Below are 20,320 nucleotides of genomic sequence, written 5' to 3'. Positions count from 1 at the left end.
GCGCCTACACTTGCAGGCACAACTGTCTAAACTACAGTTCCAGAAGATTCGAGGTACCCCCACTTCTGGCGTCTAAAGGAACTTCAGACAACAGGGCGTGCAAACATAAACCCAGCAAAACAACCACACACACACACACATTATTTTTTAAGCTGGGCGTGGTGGTGCACACCTTTAATCCCAGCACATGGGAGGCAGAGGCAGATGCAGATGGATCGCTGGGAGTTCGATGCTAGCCTGGTCTACAAAGCGAGTGAGTCCAGGATAGCTAAGGCTAAAGAAACCCTGTCTCAAAAAACCAAAATAAACAAATAAATAATTAAATAAATAGCCGGGCGGTGGTGATGCACACCTTTAATCCCAGGACTTGGGAGGCAGAGGCTGGCGGATCACTGTGAGTTCAAGGCCAGCCTGGTGTACAAAAGCGAGTCCTGGACAGTCAAGGATACACAGAGAAACCCTGTCTTGAAAAGCCAAATAAATAAATAAAAAAAAATTTTTTTAAAGAAAATGCTTATTATTAGCAGACTACACACCTAAGGGATTTGTATTTGTATTTTTTCATTTTCTGCACTTTCCATAGTCTTGTTTTTTGTTTTTTTTGTTTGGAGACAGGATCTTACTATGTAGACCAGGCTGGCCTCCCATTGACAGAGATCCATCCACCTGCCTCTGTCTCTCCTTGGGCTGGGATTAAAAGCCTACACCACTATGACTGGTTTGTAAGGAAAGAAAAAAAAAAGCTCAAATTATATCATTACCTGAACCAGTCTTACACAGAATCTGGCGTCTGAAGTATCAGACACACAACAAAGGTCTTAAAAAACACAAAAGTGTACTGGCTCAGCCATATACATTGTTTTTAAGACGGAACTGAACACTAATTCTTTTCCAATGTAGCATTACCTCTCTACATTTTTTTTTTGTTTTTCCTTCACATTTTTTCTTCACAAGGCACCCACCACACGTTTTAAAAATCCAGCCTTAGAGAAGAACTTGGGGCGTTTCTTGAGCATCTGACCGGGACGGCACAGAATCAATCCCTCACCAGCAAGCAAGCAAGCAAGCAAGCAGGCTCGGGAGCGCTCACAGGCTGGGGCGGCCATGGGGCCTTCTGAGGAAGGGGTTTTGTTCGCTCCCCGCCTAGGCCTGGGGGCGGACGCCACGCAGGACCCAAAGCCCCCACCCACGCCCCGGGGGTCGGGTTCCGACCGACCGCCCGGTGTCGGCGGGGGTAGGAGAAGCTCGGGGCGGGGGCGGCAGCGGCGGCGGGGCGGGGCGGGCCCGGAGCCCCGTGGTGGTGGTGGCGGTGGTGGGGGCAGGAGGAGGAGGAGGAGCGGCGGCGGGGCTGCCGTGGCGGAGACCCACCCCCGTCCACATGGACAGCCTCCGCGGCCTGGGCTGAGGCTCTGACGCCTGGGCGGGGTGGGCGGGCGAGCGGCGGCGGCGGCGGCGGCGGAGGCGGGGGAGCGGCGGCGGCGGCGGCGGCCAGTGCTGGAGCAGCGAGGGGGTCGCGGGCGCCTGACGGTCGCGGAGCCCTCGCCTTGCTCGGCTCGGCTCGGCGCTGCGGCCATTTTACGGCCCGGGACGCAGGAGGCGTGTGAGCGTTCGCCTCGTTCTCCGTCCTCCCGGGGCCGGCGGCGGAGAGGAGCTTTCTCGGACGCCGGTGCGGGCCGTGCTGTGCCGAGGGGAGTCGGGCCCGGGGAAGCGCCTCCTCCTCCTCCTCCTCCTCCTCCTCTTCCTCCGCCTCCTCCGCTCACCGTTCCCGGTCGGAGCCCGAGGAGAAGCCAGCCCAGGCCCCGGGCCTCTCTCCGTGCTTCCCGTCAGGGCCTGGGCGCGCCGGCGGCCGGCCCCGCTTTTGTGTGAGGCCCGGCCGGCGGGGAGGCGCCGCTCGCGGACCGTCGGAGCCCCCACAGCCCCCGCCACCCTGCGGCTGCTACCCTCCCGCCGCGCGGCCCCTGTTCCCCGCGAGCACCGCGGCGGCGCCGGCCATGGAGTAAGAAGGAGGCGGCGTGGGAGGAGGAAGATGGCGGCGGGCAAGAGCGGTGGCAGCGCTGGGGAGGTTACTTTTCTGGAAGGTATGTTCGTGTCTCCCCTGCCCCTCCCCCGCCCCCGTCCTCCTTCTCTCTCTCCCCCCCCCCACCCCGGGAGGGTGGGGGTTGGGGGGTGGGAGATTCGCCACACTGGGGGGGGGGTGTCCTCCCCTCCCCAACCCCGGGGCGGGGATGATACTCTTCTTGCTGTGTGCTCCGGGTGGGCTAGAGGCCGCGGGGGGTCCTGACGCTGGGTGGCGGGGAGGGAACGCGCCCGCTTCGGGTCGGTCCGGGGAAAGGCTCGGGCTGGCCCGGCGCGAGGCGGCGCGGCGCGGTGGTGGTGGCGGCGCAGGGCGAGCCGAGGCCCCGGGGCGGCCTGCGAGGGGGGCACGCCGCCGAAAGGCTCGGGCTAGTCCACCCCCCCTCCCCACCCCCCGCCCCGCCACCCGCGTCCATGTTTCCGATGGTTGTCTTAGTGGGTGAGAGCGGACTGCGTTCGGGCCTTGCTTTAGCGTGGCGTGGAAAGTTTCAGGCAGCCAAGCTTGGTTGGATTTGGCCGAACCGAGTAAGAAGAGAGAGAGGAAGGGTATTTGTCGTTTCACGGCCCCTCGGGTGGAAAGCTCCCAGGCTGGTCGCGGCCATCGGGCTGCAGGTTAGACCCGGCGGTGCCTGATAGATAGAGCTCTTAAAGGAGGATGTGTTTGGTTATACTTTGTAAGACAATTTCTATGAAAAGAGAGGATGAGCTTCGTAGTGTGGGTTTGGGGTAAGCCAGGGCAGCTAAAAGAGTTAGGGTTTTTCCATTTTTTCAGTCGCTTGTGAAGCAGAGTTAACTATTTCGGTTGGTGGACTTAAGGCGGCTGAAAGGTATGTTTTGGTTTGGGGTGGTGGTAAATGGGATACGATACTGGTATTTGCCTGTGGCTGTATAGGGACCTCCATAATACAGCTACATTTAATTGCAGTTTTGGTCCAGGAACATGAACGTTCGCACGACTTTGTCTGGTAATTGAGTTTATAAATATATTTAGGAAAATGAGTTTGCATTCAGTGCTTGTTAAGAATAATTAATCTTTGGGGTAATCTGCAGGTCCGTGTCCCCCCCCCCCCCCATGAAACATATTCAGGCCATGCTTTAAGAAATGCTTTAGAAACATTGCTGAATTAAGAAAATATAATTTGAAGTTAAGAAAGCACCTTAGTGGTAACAAGTTCTATAGGAGGATGGCTTACGCCTTGTTTATTCTTTGAAAGCTTGTGGAGACTAAGAGAGGAGGAAAAGTAATTTTCTTTATTTGTACTTGGGAATAGAAAAGTGGGAGTGGGAGCTTACCTTGCTTGTAAGCCAGACTTTATATAAAAAGTGATGAAAGCTTTCTATGATTTTCCTTACAAGATAAAGAAGGAGCGGGCATTTCCCTGACTTCATTTCATATTACCTTCATACTAGTTTGACCACAGGAGGTGAACTGCCAACAGGCCAGGAGAAGAGCAATTCCTGTTGCAGGTATTCAGTCCTGTGTATGTTGGTTTTTTGTTTGGAAATTTACCAGATGGCTTTTTGAGGTTCATAGTCACCAGGAAGATGATTTTACTTGTAGGCTTTTGTACATTTTGGGCTTCTATGGGCTTCAGGTTCACTTTAAATTCTGAGTGGATAATAAAAGGATAAAACAAGCACAAAGCCATCACTAACAGAGTCAGGGTGATGGTCCATTGCTTTAAGTTTATTATAACTTAGGTGTCTGTAAATGTATGCAAATTAAGAGTTTCCTCCTATCTTATTCAGTAGGGTATTTTATTTGTTTAAATTTGAGACAGGATCCCATTATGTAGACCAGGCCAGCCTTGAACTTCTGGAAATCCTCCTGCCTCAGCTTCTCAGCACTAGGATTATAAGTAATGATGGTTTTAGGATTTATTATTTTTTAAACCTTTCTTTTAAACTTTTATTTTTTGTATGTGAGTCTTTGCCTGCATACATGTGCTACATGTACAAGTATTGTGACCACAAAGTCAAAAGAGGCCATCCAGGCACCTGGAGTTAAGGGTCATTGTGAGCCACTATTTAGGTACAGGGAACAGAACTTGGAAGAGCAGCGAGTAGTCTTATGAGCCATCTCTCCAGCCTCTAGGTTTAATATTTTATTTTAAATATCCCTATATTTACACTGTGGTTTTCTCTGGCCATAGTTTTGAAAAAACGGAAGTAGGTTTTTCTTAACTCATCAAATATTTTTAGTAGCCTAGGCTGTTGGTTGGAATAAAATGGTGAATGAAATACTCAAAGTCACTGCCTTCATAGAATGTTATTTTAGTGGAAGAGACTGTCAACAACAACAGCAACACTGCATTTTAAAAAGTTTACTTCTTATTATGTATACAGGGCTTTGTCTGCATGTACACCTGCAGGCTGGAAGAGGGCATCAGATGAGATTACAGATGGTTCTGAGCCATCATGTGATTGCTGGGAATTGAACTCAGGAGCTCTGGAAGAGCAGTCAGTGCTCTTAACCTCTGAGCCATCTCTCCAGCTCCCCCAAAACTGCATTTACAACAGTCTTATCCTTAGTTTTCAAAACTTCCATCAGATTACTGAGATTTGTTCAAACTTGACAAACTGTCCTACCACTTGTGCTCATGAATCTGCACAAGAGTACATGGGAATACTGTCTTATTTTTCTTAACAATTAATCAAGGGATTTCTCTCTGCTTTTCAGCCCTATGGAAATAAAAAGTGTGTGGAATCAATTCGCTTGTAGTTTTACTGTCACTTTTCTTTTTCTTTTTCTTTTTTCCTTTTTGGTTTTTTAAGACAGGGTTTATCTGTGTTCTGAGTGTCCTGGAATTCTCTTTGTAGACACAGCTGGCCTCAACTCAGAAAGATCTACCTGCCTCTGCCTCCTCAGTGTTGAGATTAAAGGCGTGTGCTACCATGCCTGGCTTACTGTTACATTCATTCATTCTTTCTTTCCTTTCTTGCTTTCTTCTTTTCCCCTGGTTTTTCGAGACAGGGTTTCTCTGTATGGCTCTGGCTGTATTGGAACTCACTCTGTAGACGAGGCTGGCCATAAACTTACAGAGATCCATCCGCCTCTGCCTCCCAATACTGCAATATTTTTATACCTGGCACATATTTGCTGTTAATGAATAAATAAACTAGGTATTTACAATGTGATAGAAAGTTGTAGAAGAAGCATAAGGAGCAATGATGGAAATTATATTTTATGGTTTTCAAGTTAAGGAAAGTGTCCTTAGGGGCTGGAGAGATGGCTCAGTGGTTAAGACCACCGCCCACTCTTCCAGAGGTCCTGAGTTCCATTCCCAGCAACCACATGGTGGCTCATAACCATAACCATGTATAATGTGCTTTGATGCCTTCTTCTGGCCTGCTGGAGTACATGCAGATAGAGTGCTCATACATTAAATGAGTGAGTGAATGAATGAATGAAATAAAATAAGAGAAAGGTGCCCTTGCCAGCTGGTGGGCAGGAGCATATACCTTTAATCCCAGCACTTGGGAAGCAAAGGAAGGCTGATCTACAGAGTGAGTTCCAAGACAGCCAGGGCTACACAGAGAAGCCCTATCTGAAAACACTCTCTCTCCTTCTCTCTCTCTCTCTCTCTCTCTCTCTCTCTCTCTCTCTCTCACACACACACACACACACACACACACACACACACAAACAAAAGAGGGAGGGAGGGCGATAGAGGTGTCCTTAAAGAAATGATGCTGAGTAAACACCTTAATCATGAGGTGCTCATGGTAAAGCCTTATTGGTGGCATGTGCTTTTGTTGTTTAAAAAAAAGCAAGCAGAGGGAATGTATAGAAGCTCTGTGCTCCAGGATTGTGATCATGTCTCATTCTAAGCAGTAGGAAGCCATTGGAGAACTTGTGGCAAAAAAAAACCTGATAAAATTTACACATCCATAAGTTTTTAGTAGTTGCTCAGTAGTAGAGTGCCTGCCTAGGCTGCACAATGCCTTGGGTTTGATCCTTAGCATGGTATGAAATCCTGAAATCCCAGTAGAAGTGGGAAGCAGGGGAATCAAAAGTTCAAGGTCATCCCTATGGGATACATGAGGCTGTCTTTTTTTTTTTTTTTTTAAGGTCATTTTGGCTTCCCTGTCTGCAATAAATTAACAAAAGTGCAAAAATAAAAAGGAGATATATTCAAAACAAAACATATAGCAATCTTGATAGAAGTAAGCCTAGCTTGGAAATTGGAAAAGAGAGTCAGTAGATTGGAGATAGTTTGGAATAGAGTTTATAGGATTTATTCATACAGTGCCCACTTCAGATGAGAGTAAAGGAAGACTTCAAGGTCATTCTTTGAGGTACCCTGGAGGTCCTGGGAAGTAAAGCCACCTTCTGAGACTGAGAAGGGAAGTGATGCTCTGCTGGGGCCCAAGTTTCGAATGAAAGTTTGATATCTTTGCTCTAGAACATATTTTAACTATTAAGGGTTTCTAATTGTTCTTTTGTGACTTCTCTAGAGGAAGTGGCTACTATTTATTGGACCCTTTGTATTGTACTCGAGTTGAATTTTCTTTTCCTTTTTTCCATCTTTGACTGTTTATTTTACATCTGTTCATACACTGATGTCACACAGCCCTTTTTCACTTGTGGTAATTTCAGCAGGTTTCTCCGTTTATTCAGCGTGTATTTAAGAATAATGATTGCTGTGGTCACTACACAGAGGACCATAGTGGTTTCTTGGATCTTCTGAATAGTAAGGAGACTGAATAATCATAATCACACTTAGAAAATCACAACTGTTAGGTATAACAAAGGAGTTATTTACAATAAGAATTTTATCTGTCAGAGTGCTTTAAAGGAGAAGGAATGGTGGAGAGGTAGAGCTTTCCAGGAAGAATGTCAAAATAGAAGGAGCATGCATGTTTCAGGGAATGAAAACAGTGCCAGCAGGAATGGTGCAAGGTGAGGCTGTTGGTGACATCATCAAGTATGCTTCCAAAAAGACCTTTGACTCCCATGTGGAGACAGCTTTAGAGGGATGGAAGAGCGTTAGGGGAACCAGCTGGGAGGCGATTGCTGTGCTGGGCAATTATAACTTGCTTATTCTCCTGCACTTTTGATATTCTCTCTCTCCTCTCACCGTGGAGCCTAACAAATCTGCTTTCTCTCACATTTGTCTGTCTATGTATTGTGTTTACTTTTATCTATTTGCTTTCTCTATTAGTTTCTCCCATTTAGTGTGTGTGAGTGTGGGTGAGTGTGTGTGTGTGTGTGTGTGTGTGGGAAAGAGAGAGAATGAAGATGAATATATGAGCACATGGACATGCATGCAAGCAAGCAGGCATGGGTTCCTCCTGCCTGTGTATGTGGAGGCCAGAGGTCAAAGTATCTTCTATTACTCTCTACCTTTTTGCAAATATTTTTTAAGTGTTCATTTTATTTTATCTTTTTTCAGGACAAGATGTGACTGTGTAGTCTTGGCTGTCCTGGACTTTGTAGACCAGGCTGGCCTTGAATTCACGGAAATTTGCTCTCCTTTGCTTCCCCAAGTGCTGGGATTATAGGCCAATGACACTTTACCCAGCTTGCTTTATTTTATGTGTATGTGCCTGAATATGTATGTGCACCACATACATGCAGGAACCTGCATAAGTCAGAAGAGATGGTGGGTTCCCTGGAACTGGAGTTTAGAAGGTTATTAGCTGCCCTGGGAGTGTAGGGAATTGAACCCAAGTCCTCTGCAAGAACAAGTTTTCTTAACTGCAGAGCCCTCTTTTCAACTTCTTAGATGCCTGGGTTTTTTTCCTCTCTCCTTCCTCCCTTCCTTCCTTCCTCCCTCCCTTCCTTCCTTTCATTTCTCCCTTCCGTTTCTTTTCCTTTCTTTCTTTCTTTGTGATGCATGTATGTGCTTGTGTTTATCTGTGCACATATGAGGATATACTTGCCACAGTGTACATGTAGAAGTCAGGGACAGCTTCAGATAGCAGTCCTTGCCTTATACTTTGTTTGAGATGTGGTCTCTTTTGTTGTTTGCCACAGCATAGACTAGGCTAGCTGGCCTGTGGATTCTGAGAACTGGCCTTCCTGCCTGCCTGTAGAAAAGCTGAGATTGTATAGCACGGGCTTTATGTGGAACAGTTTTTCATGCTGGTCCTGAGCCATCTCACCAGCCCTCTACCTTATTTATTTATTTATCTATCTATCTATTTATTGTAATTAGCCAGATACTTTATTTGTTCATTTCTTGCATTTGAAGTACTTTTTGGTGATCTCTTTTGCCTGAGAGTCTTTGCTGTAGTTCTTAAGCATTACACAACTGTATCCAACCATTACCCATTTCTTGTCATCAATCTTAATTAGATTGATTTTATTCTCAATACAAAGTGCTTCCACCAACTTGACATACATAGGCTTAGCACAGTTGGATGCCAACATACAGAGACAGGCTTGGGGCTTGTCCAAGGCTTTGGCAGCTTCACAAATTCCACATACTAAGCCACCATGGACGAGAGAGGTCTTCATAATCTCGTGTAAAGCAGTGCTATTGTCCATTAAGCCTCTAGCAGCAGTGCCTTCCTGGACTGGACTCGGGAAGCTGAATCTTGGATGAAGCTGAGCGTTGGAGAACAGCTCTATCATGTTTTTAAGTACAGAATCTCACTGAACTTGGAGCTTGTGATTCAACTGACTTGGCAAATCCCCTCTGGGATCTTCCTCCCAGTAATGAGCATATAGGCATGAGCTGCTACATACAGCAGTACTGCTTTCTAATTTAATTGATTTGTAGCTGCGGAACATCCTTTACATAATTTCAATTAAAAAGTTCTTGAGATGTATTTTATCCCGCATAATGTGTTCTGTCTTGGGAATGTACTTGAAAAGAATGCATGCTGTGTTACAGCTGAGTGTTCATGTTTTATAAATGTAAGGTACATCAGTAAGTAGACAGTGCTTATGTCTTCCCTTGGTGTTGGCCTTAGGCGCCCTGTGGGAGATGACTTTGAACTTTTGGTCCTGCTACCTCTACCTTTGTGTTGTGATTGCTGGTGTACACCAGCATCTAGTTTATATGGCCTTAGGGCGCAAACCCAGTGCTTCCTACGTGCTGACTGCCAAGTGAGCTACATCCCAGTCTGCACTTGACATTTTATATGGGAGGTGTATCTGAGCTCTGGTCTTCATGCTATTGCTACAGCAAGTTACCAGCCATTTTACCAATCTCCTTTTTTTCTTCCTTAAAATACCATATTTGACGGAGTATAAAATGACTTTTTAAACCTACCCCTCATGAAAAGTCAGTGCTGAAGTTGGAAGTTGTCTTATGGGCCAGGTACTTACTTACCTGCAGCTTGCTTCCCCTTGCCCCATATGTCCAGTGCATATGTAGTGGGGGTACCGCAGCCCATACCCCACTTGTGCAGGGAGGAGCAAGCTGCACACATCTTCCTGTACCTCAAGGAGGAGAGCTCGAGCATCGATTTGCTCTCCACCAGAACCCACCCATTCTACCCAGAGGGCTGCTAGTCTTCAGGTTCAGTGTGGAGCACGTCTTAAAGGGGCAGTGTAGGCTGCCACTGGCTGTCTGCTGGCATTTAATAAAGTGCCCCTGTCTGTCCTGCCTGCAAACAGACATATGCCTGAGTTTGCTGCACAGTGTGTGCATTGAAAGAGGGGCAGTCTTATATGTCAAGCATATTCCGAACTATATTTAATTGGAAAAGTTGGGGGTTGTCTTATATGCTCAGTCATCTTATATGCTCCAAAAATATGGTTACTTTTCTGCCTTCCCTTTCTTCTGGAACTTGGCAGCAATCCTCCTGCTAGGGTGCTCTATGCCTCGTTGTCCCTTTCTAAGAGGTGTGAGGAGACAACATATCCTAGGTTGAAACACATGATAATGAAAGACTTGTTTTTAATCTTCTAAATTTTTAGTCACATTTACTTATTTAGTGTATAGGTCAGAGGACAACTTGATGGTAGTCAGATCACTGAGCTGCCTTCCCTCCCCTCCCTTGTAGTCTAATAAACCAGCAAAATACTTCTGTCTCTAATGAGAAGTGTTTCAGTATGCCTAGCCATACTTTTTAATATATCAATTTAGTTTAGAACCCAGTCACTTTGGGAGTATTAGAGACAGCAGATTTTCACTATCTGTTGAACTCAAACACAGCCTATCTTTCCACAGATTGTGAGTGAGGCCCTTAACTTTAGTTTACTCAGAAACATATTTCAAGTTTCTTTGTTTAGTCTTGCTGTTCTTTGTCTTCTTTGTATATGTTGTATATAGCTTAGATTGACCTAGAAGTCAGTATGTAGCCCAACCTGCCCGCTAACTGATGGACATTTTATAGCACCATGCCTCAGCTTCCATTTCTGGGATCGTAGGCATGAGTCCAGAAGTCTGGTTTTCCTTTTTTTTTTTTTTTTCCTTAAAGATTTATTTATTTTTTAATATGTATACAGTTTTCTACCTGCAGGCTAGATAGGGCATCAGATCATGTTATAGGCGATTGTGAGCTACCGTGTGGTTGCTGGGAATTAAACTCAGGACCTCTGGAAGAGCTGTCAGTGCTCTTAACCTCTAAGCCATCTCTCCAGCCCCCTCTGGTTACACTTTTTTGTTGATTCCCTTTTAGGAGTTGTATCCTGATGCCATTCCTTATTTATTCCTTACATAGGGCTGTTTTCTGTTTTCATTCCGGTCGAAGTGATAAAGTTTATTCCTTGATTTTATATACTCACATGAAGCAGGAGAGTAGAATTATACTTGTGTATAAAATGGTTCTTACTGGAAATGAATTTAGAATATGAGCTCAGCAGCCCGAATGCTGGGATCACACCCCTGGCTGTATTCCTTAACAGTTGATCTTGTCTGGGCTTTCTCAGTTGTAAAACAAGGATAACTTGTGTTAGTAAATTAATCAGCTGTCTGCCATAGTGTCAAAATGCTAATAAAATCAACTTAAAGAGAGAAAGTTTATTTTGGTTGATTTTGGAGTTTTTAGCACATGATTTAGAGCTGGCCTGGGTTGGTTTCTGCCCTTGGGGTACCTAGGCACCATCGTATACTGGGCCAGCCTGGAAGAATGAAGCTTAGCTTAGCCAGGCGGTTGGGTTATCCAGGATCTCTGTTGGTGAGTGTCTGGAGAACTCCCTACTTCCTCTTCCATTAGTGCCCCTCCTTTCAGAGCGTTGCAGAAAAAGAGGAAAAATGTAAACAACGTACTAGGGGAAAAAAGAAATGTGCTGAAGAAAGCTATGGCTATCAGTTGGGTCCCAAGCTCTAATTCTGATCTTCTGGAGTTGGCTTGCTCTAGGTTAAAGAACCAGAATAAGCCGGGAGGTGATGGTGCACACCTTTAATCCTAGCACTCAGGAGGCAGAGGCAGGTAGATCGCTGTGAGTTCGAGGCCAGCCTGGTTTACAAAGCAGGTCCAGGACAGCCAAGGTTACACAGAGAAACCCTGTCTTGAAAAACAACAAACAAACAAACAAACAAACAAACAAAAAAACCCCAGAATATTCTGAGTTCCTCAAATATTCAATATATTTTGTTAATGGAAAAATGAAATATCAGTTTACAGATTATAAGACAGAAAGAAACCATAATTTTCTTTTCTATTTCTCATTATACCAATCAATCTACCCACTTCCCAAGGTTTATATAGCCCTTATTCTTCCCCCAAAAGAGAGCTGTCTCACTGAAGCTCACCGAGAAGGCTGTTTCTCCTGACCTCCTCTCTTACTGATGAGGGAAGATAGGGAGGCTGAGCTTTAGGAGGCCACCCAGACCTAGAGAAGAAAGGTGGAGACAAGAGTGTTGTAGAAAGACAAATTCTTTCTATGTTAATACAGTATATTAGGAGGGCAGTAGTTTTCTTTACCAGGTGGTTCACTAGTGACTGACACAGAGAAACTATTATTTATTTTTGAACTGTAAGCACTATGCTGGGTAGATTGAGCTACTCTCTAATCCTAGTACCTTTAAAAAGTACATAAAAACCACTATCCAATCTGATGATTTACAGGGCAGTTTTTGTTTTTTCCCTGAGACAGGGTTTCTCTGTATAACAGCCCTGTCTGGCCTAGACTCACTTTATAGACTAGGCTGGCCTTGAACTCAGAAGAGATCCACCTGCTTCCGCCTCCCAAAATCTGTTTCTGGGATTAAAGATGTGAGCCACCATGCCTGGCTCCTGGCTGCTTCTGCTCCATCAGGGTCAGCACCCTCTTCTTTCTCCTCCAGTCCTTCTCTTCCACCCAGTCATAAGCCTTTATGCATCTTTATTTAGCCAATGAGAGATAATTGGGGAACATTCCTTATCATCACATGGTTACAGGAGATAGTTCAACATTCATAACAATGATCATGGCAGTAACCAGATCTCAAGGCACTGAAATTAGCATTTGAGAATACAATTGGACCTTCCTCAAAACAAGAAGTTACATTGTTGGAATTAAGTCAGCATGTGGGTCAGCCACATGGAAGAGAAGCAGCAGGTAAGTAGCGGGAGGTGGGCTTAAGAGAAAGAATAAGTCAATATTAAGTCCAGAAACATTAAGAAAACAGGGTCTAAAATAAACAAGAAAGAAAAGAAAACAAGACCTGAGCCCATCAAATGTAAAATCCCAATAATAAACAAGTCGTGGTTTTAAATTGCGCTACATTCTGAATAGCAAGGTGAAATCTTGGCAGGCACCTTCTCTGTACAGTCTTGGATGCTCCTCTCCCACCTCCTACCCCCCACTGAGACAAAGTCACTCTGTATGTCCCGAAGCCTAGCTGTTCCTGTCTTTTTAAATATGATTTTTGTATATTTTATATATTTTGCCTTGGTTAAGATTGATGGTTGTGCTACAACATTTTTTGTGTGTAGTTTTACTTAATAACCCCAAGATTCAAGAGTATTGATGCTGTCAGTCTGAGTGTGCTATAATACAAGAAAAGGGAAGAGAGAAAAACAGCCATGTACTGAGCTTGTCAGAATCTACAGTAAGAATCAAACATTTGAAGGCAGATTTGTTAGCAATGATGTCCACATTGCTGTTCTCTATACAATCAACTTTCAAAAGGCATCGCAGTGCAGGCTTGTGTCCACTGGCATCTTGCAATGTGGTGGGTAAGTGAAATCCTCAAACTTGAAAGGGACATTTTTATTTTCTAATGAAATCCAAGTTTCCAAATTCAGAAGTTTATGAATTATAAAGAAAAGTAGGACTAGGGATATAGTTATTGATTTTCCCTGGAATGTATGAGAGGCTGTGTTCCATCTCCAGCCCTGGGGTGGAGTGGAGTAGGTGGGAAGATGTAAAAAGTGACATATCAAGTCCTGAGGTCTACTTTGATCAACAACTGATAAGAGGATTTTCTAAATCCAGACAAAGAAAGTGAACAATAGCTGGGTTAGAAGGAGAATATTGGGTATTTTGTGACTATTGAGATGTCTAATTTTATGTTAGTCTCATGGATATGTTCAGAAACTTAGTCAAAAGGCAAACATTTACATAGCTTTGGGAATGGAGGAGGACTCAGCTGAGTGGTTTTGGGAGGTTTCCTGAAATAAGTACAGGGCTGATTCTGTCTTGGCTTGGCTACTCAGATTCCATGTTGGCTTCATTCAGGTGTCTGGCTGGATACCCCCTCACCTCCATGCAGTCTCTAGGCATCTTTGGGTGCCTAGTATCTTCAACAGTGGGCTTACACTTGCATGGGGGAGCCAGGGGCTCCACAGTAATTGCCTTTGGGAATCTTGACAATTCTGAGAAAGAGTGACATAGCACCACCTCAGATTGCTATTCTTAAAGTCTCTGTCATTTTCATCACCTCTACACTAGCCAGGATCTTGCTATGTATGTAGCCCTGCCTGGACCAGATCCTTGCTGTATAGCCTAGGTTGGTTTTGAACTCATGAGAATCTTCTTGCCTCAGTTCCCTGATCCCACCTGGTATACATTTCTTTATTCTCTATGCATGTGTCACTGAGCTACAATTATATATATATATTCATATGCATTCTTATGTAAATAGTATCCACACTTAATGTAATTGTTTTTTTTCTTTGTGTGTGTGTGTGTGTGTGAGAGAGAGAGAGAGAGAGAGAGAGAGAGAGAGAGAGAGAGAGAGAGAGAGAGACAACAGACAGACAGACAGACAGACAGACAGAACCTTAACTACATAGCTGTGGTATGTCTGGAACTTACAGAAATCCACCTGCCTCTACCTCCTGAGTGCTGGGACTGAAGGTGTGTTCTGCTATACCTAGCAGTTATGTGTTTTGTAATAAAAAGCAAGCCAGATTCAGCTCCATCATGGTTTTCCTCATCTGACTTTTTATATGCTCAGTGGAATGACTAGGTCCTGTGAGCAGCCCCCTTTAGCTATTTTTATTGTACCTTTCATCTCCCCTTTGTTTTTCCTCCTTACATCATTGTCATTTTGGTAGGTTGACATGTAGAAGAATACATAGAATTGTAAAAGAAAAAAAAATGTATTGACCTGGAGAGATAGCTTAGTGTTAGAGTACTTCCCTAGCATGCACAGGGTCTAGGTTTGATTCCCACTATTGGAAGAAACCTAATTTGTTAAAATTTTCTCTGTGTGTCGGGTTTTTATTTTTATTTATTTATTTATTTATTGCTTTTTTGAGACAGAGCTTTTCTGTATGATAGTCCTGGCTGGCCTCGAGGCTGGCCTCGAACTCAGAGAACCCTCTGCTTCTGCCTCCTGAGTGCTGAGATTAAAGGTGTGTGCCACCAATGCCAGGCTACAATTTTGTTTTTTTATGGAAATCTTTCCTTAGCCTTCTTTTTTAACCCTAATTTCACTGGAGTACAGTAGCTATAATTTTCCACTGATGATTACCAGTGTTGTTCAAAACAGTGTGTTGACATGTAAATACTCAGGGACTTTAGAGGATTGTAAGTTTCTGCTTAGAATGCACGAGCCCCTCAGTTACATCCTACACCACATAAGTCTACACATTGATGCATATCTGTAATCCCAGCTGTCGGGGGAGGGGGGGTTGGTCTGGTGCTATGTATTTTAATGCTAATTATGAGCCCCCAAGATCTGGTTGCTATGCAGAGTACAACATCTCCTCACACAGGTCTTTGTGTAAATCTAATTTAAAGTTAATTGGTTAATAAAATTGCTAAAGCCTATAAGTGGGCAGAAGAAAAGTAGGTGGGCCTTAGGTTTCTGGGCTGGGGGCCTCAGATGGACCATGAGGCTGGGAGGATGAGAGAGAGGGAGAGGGGGCTTATTCTGTTTTACAGTCTGGGAGATTTCGTATTGAGGAAGCAGTGAGTGAGCGGGAAGTGGGGTCTGGTTATGTAACTTCAAGATTTGCCCCTAGTGACCCATCTCCTAAAGATTCTGTAACCTTTCCAAACAATGCTAGAAACCAAATATTCAAACACATGACATATGGGAGACATTTTCATTCAAATCATAATACTTTGTCCCTGGCTTCCATAGACTTATGGTTCTCATGATGTGTGGTGCATTCTTTGAAAGTCCCCACAGTCCTTAGCAGTCCAGCACCATAGGAGAGTGTAAGTACTGTCTCTTCTGATACTCAGGCAACCAACTCCCTGTACAATTTTCTTTTTTAAAGTTACATACTTCCAACATACAGTGGCACAGAATAAATATTCCCACTCCAAAAGAGAGGTGTGTGGGTGTATAGCAAGGAAAGGTCAGATCAGAGCAAGATTGAAATGTCAGGGCAAACACCAAGTCCTGCAGCTCATGTCCTACATCTGGAGCTAGTGATAGAATCAGCTGGGTTCTAAATAGCCCCATCCCTCCCTCTCTGTTGCTTACTGCACACACAACCTTTTTCTTGAGCCAGCTCTGTCCTTATCTACAGCTTTTGGTTGGTGGATGTTCATGGTACTGGCATCTCCAATATACTTAAGTCTCCATTGAAACCTTCACTTGTACAACTTCTCACAGGGGCTAAGCCATATCATGTGGCTCTCCACTCAATCTTTCATCTGTGAAAACATTCCTAAAAAATCACTACTACGTGGGTAGAACATGGACAATACCAAGTTCTGTTTGTTGCCAGCTTCAGATGGACCCTTTTGGCCACAGTCAGACTCTGTATGCTTTCTAGGCTGACCGTACAAAACACTTCTGGGTAGTGCTCTTTCAGCTATATTCTGAGTTTAGGCTCTCAGATAGGATTTCACAATGTGGAGACTTTGGTGAGATCTTGTACCCAGGCCCTTTCCTATTGTCTCCTGCAGAGCAAGAGGTCGGTCTCCCTTGTGAACACTCACAGCCAGCCACCGTATTGCTCTGGATTTAAACTTGCACATGTCCTTTTTCTTGCCAAAGTAAAGGTTTTTGGTTTGGTTTTGTTTTGAGGGAGAGGGAAAACAGTGGGAGGGAGAGAAGGGAAGAGAAGACACAAAGACAGACTGACTAATTCTCCAAGTCATCGGCTAGCTTGGAACTGACTTTGTAGACCTGGACGACCTCAAATTCACAGTGATCCTCCTGACTTCACCCCATATCACTATGTCTACTTAACTCTGACAGTTTCTTAATCTCTCTCTCTTTTTTTAAAAATACTTTTATTACTTCCCTCCCCTATGACTGTGCCTGAGGGGTACTTCCTCCCCCTTTATGTGCTCATAGGGAGTCAAGTCTCTTCTTGGTAAGTCTCTCTCTTTTTTTAAAATTTATTTATTTATTATTATTTATATAGTGCCCTGCCTGTGTGCACTCCTGCATTCCAGAAGAGGGCGCTATATCACATTACACATGGTTGTGAGCCACCATGTGGTTGCTGGCAATTGAACTCAGGACCTCTGGAAGAGCAGTCAGTGCTCTTAACCGCTGAGCCATCTCTCCAGCCCTTAATCTCTTTTAAAAGAAGTTTTGGGTTGGTATTTTATTGGTTTCTCATTTGGGGACTTGTCTGATTGCCCTTGATGATTAAATGGGCAGTAAGAGTTTAAGGGAAGAACAGCAGAGAAGGGAGGTGCTTTTTTGGTCGTACTGTAATAAAAGATTAAATGCCATGAACAGACATTACTATTGATGTAACCTTCGGCATGTTGGGTTTCTTCACTGTCCATTCGAGGGTTTTGTTAATTTTTTTTCTTTTTTCTTTTTCTTTTCTTTTTTTTTTTTTTTTTTTTTTTTTTTTTTTTTTTGAGTGAATTAACAAGTCTAGCCTGTTCTGAAGAAATTCAGAGTGTGTACAAAACATTATTTGAAAATTTCCCTAAGGAAAATGTATCCTTTATTTGGGAAGTTATATGTAACTAGTTCTGTAGTTTGTGTTTAATTTTTTTCTTACTTCTACATTTGTATGTATGTATTGTACTTGCATGTGGCTGTTCACTCCTGTGTTCATGAGATCTGAAAAGGGCGTTGGAGGTCTTTGGGGTGGGTCTCTGCCTGAACCTGGCCTTGCATTTTCTTATCCATGTTAGAAGCCAGCAAGTCCTGGCAGCCCTGTTTCTGCCCACCTACAAGCTCGGGGTTGCAGGGATGCCCAGCATGTTAATGGATGCTGAGATCCTAATTCTGCTCCTCAACGGTTGCTTGTTCAGTAAGCACTTTAAGCCACCGACCCTTCTCTCCAGCCTCTGGTGTTTTTAAAGCGTGAGCATCTTGGTGAACAGTTTAAACTTTTTTTTATACTTGCTAAGTGTCCAGTATAGTGTCTGGTTGTTGTTATATAATACCATAACAAAAGCACTTTAGGAGAGAAAAGGGTTTAATATAGCTCATAAAATTACAGTCCACCATTGCATGGCAATCAGGACTAGCAGGAACTTGAAACACCTAATCACATTCAGTTAAAGAGTAGAGAGAAAATGAATGAATCATGCTTACATGCTCAGCCTGCTTTTTCCACTCTTAGGCTGTACAGGACCCAGAGCAGGGAACGGTGGCATCTGTGATCTGTGAGTCCTCCCCACCCTGGTTAGCACAATTAGGACAATTCTCCCCAGATACTCCCATAGGCCAACTAATCTAGATAACCTCTCATTGAAACTGTCTTCCCACAAGAGTCTAGATTTTATTAGACTAAAACTTTTGTCACAGTAAGGTAATCAAATTTGCTACAAACCAAGTTGTATAGAAGGCAGCCTGCTATAGAAGTGTGTCTAATTGCAGTGCTTCCAAATGCTCATGGCCTTTTGTCAGGTCAGGTATCTGAGACCAAAGGAAGCTGTTCTCATTATGGACTCCTGTGTGCTTAGAGTGTGACCATCCTTGTATCAGCTCTTAGGAATTGAGGGTTTATAGTTAGGAGTGTTCTGCTTAGTCTCTTTAGGGTGCTATTGCAAAGTTTCACAGATTACATAATTGTCTTTGCTGAGTTTTAGGGGTGGGGTTTTTACTATGCAGCTGAGGCTGACTTCAAACTGTGTAGCCAGTTCAGACTGGCCATGAACTTGTTTGTGATCCTCCTTCTCTTTCAGCCTCCCAAGTGCTGGAATGGCTGACATGCACCACTACACCCAGCTCTAGGTGGATTTCTCAGTGCTAGAGGCAGAAAAGTCAAATCAAACTATCCAGAATCAAAGTTCCTACTCTTACCATTATTATCTTGGGGTGGGATTTTAAAAATGTGAATTTGGGATAATCCCTATGATTGATCTTTCAGGACACTCAGCTAAAGTCTGCCTTTCTGACCCTTGACATGGAAAGATCTAACCTTTTTCCTTTTCCGTCTCTCTTTTGGTCACTAGCCAGAGCTAAGCATGCTTTTCCTTGGACTTGAAACTTCCTTATTGTTTCTCTTAGCCTGCCTGCCTGCCTGCTAGTTGGCTGCTTCTCTGCCATGTGACTGACCTACATGCTGGCTTAACTCCAACAACATAGCATTTTCCCCCTTCTTGTCTCCACCTTTTCTTGGAAGATGCCAAGACTCATAGGTTGCCTGCCTTAAAAAAAAAAATCTAATAAATTTATCCTTAAGTTGAAGTGGGGAGGATCTAAATTCTGGAGAAACACAAACATTTAGATGGGTGCCTAGCCCTTTGACATTGTAACCTGAAACTGTCATCTACAGAGGTCATGCTTGAAACCCAGAAATTAGGTTACAAAGCTGTTTTTTTGTTTGTTTTTTAAATCTCTTAATGTTTTAAGTAAGTTTACAATTTTGTGTTGGCCTGCATTCATAGTCATCCTGGGCTGAAGCCAATGGTTTGATACACTTAGTAGACACACTTTTTTTATTTTTTTACTTTTTTGTTTTGTTTTGTTTTTAATGGTGCTGGAGATTGAAGCCAGTGTCTATATCTTGGTGGGCAAGCAGTCCATCCCTGAGCTTCCACTTCCCCACCAGACTTGTAGATATACTTTTGTTCTCAGAACTCAATAAGTTTAGATCCAAGGGTAGGTTATCATAGTTATATCTGTTACTTTTTTAAATAACTAGCTGTATTTTCCTTTTTCTTGCCCTTTGGGTCAGTCTGACCTTTCATAGCATTGAGACCTTAAACTTAATCTTAGCCCAAACTCTTACAAATTACATTTTTGCCATGTAGCCCTAGGACAGATACTAGCTTTATTATTATTATTATTATTATTATTATTATTATTATTATTATTATTATTATTATTATTAATTCTTTCATATTACATCTCTGTTGTTATCCCATCCCTTGCATCCTCCCATACCTCCCTCCCTTCCACTTTCACCCTACTCCCCTTCCCTATGACTGTGACTGAGGCGGGCCTCCTCCCCCTGTGTATGCTCATAGGGTATCAAGTCTTTTCTTGGTAGCCTGCTGTCTTTCCTCTGAGTGCCACCGGGCCTCCCCATGAGGGGAACAAGAAGATCATTATCATGAGTGGATCTGGGCCCAGGGGTTCTGCTCAAACTATGGCACCAACCAAGGACAGTATGTGCAGTAAACGTCGAACCCTTACCCAGATCTAGCCAGTGGACAGGACATTTTCCACAGTTGAGTGGAGAGTGAGGACTGACATTCACGCGAACTCCGATGCCCCATATTTGACCAGATGCTAGCTTTTAAACCTCATTCATTCCCCCTTCCCACTTTTTTCTGTACTTCCTAATCTTGAGTATTGTGATCAGACTTTTCTAGTTATCAAATTAACTATCTTGCTAACACATGGTCTTGTTTTTCTTCTGTTAAAAGGCAGAAGTGGTTGAGTCTTAACAGAAATGTTAGTGGTTTGGATATAATTCTCATGAAAGGCAAAAAGGTAAACTAGAGAGAATAATTCCTAAAATCAATGATCAAAGATTGAAATTAAGCTGATTTTATAATTCATGTATATATGCGTGCCCCTCCCTGTTTTACTGT

The 20,320-nt window shown here is 43.8% G+C and overlaps 1 protein-coding gene across 5 annotated transcripts in view; it reads left to right on the top strand.

Moving 5' to 3' along the window:
* The first annotated feature begins 1,495 nt into the window (after positions 1-1,495).
* SENP6 (SUMO specific peptidase 6) overlaps positions 1,496-20,320 on the top strand; it is an 83,341-nt gene continuing 64,516 nt past the window's right edge. For 4 of the 5 annotated variants that reach the window (XM_084754265.1, XM_084754263.1, XM_084754262.1 and 1 more), the window contains exon 1: positions 1,496-2,078. Coding sequence is in view for 3 of the 5 variants with exons in the window: in XM_084754263.1 (XP_084610389.1) it covers positions 2,027-2,078 (52 nt within the window). In the remaining 2 variants the exon portion in view is untranslated. The remainder of the gene's footprint in view (positions 2,079-20,320) is intronic. The other variant, XM_084754267.1, reaches the window with a different exon arrangement.

Source organism: Acomys minous (assembly GCF_964271855.1).
Source record: "Acomys minous genome assembly, chromosome: 13".
Classification (NCBI taxonomy): domain Eukaryota; kingdom Metazoa; phylum Chordata; class Mammalia; order Rodentia; family Muridae; genus Acomys; species Acomys minous.
This window is presented reverse-complemented; position numbering and strand designations above follow the sequence as displayed.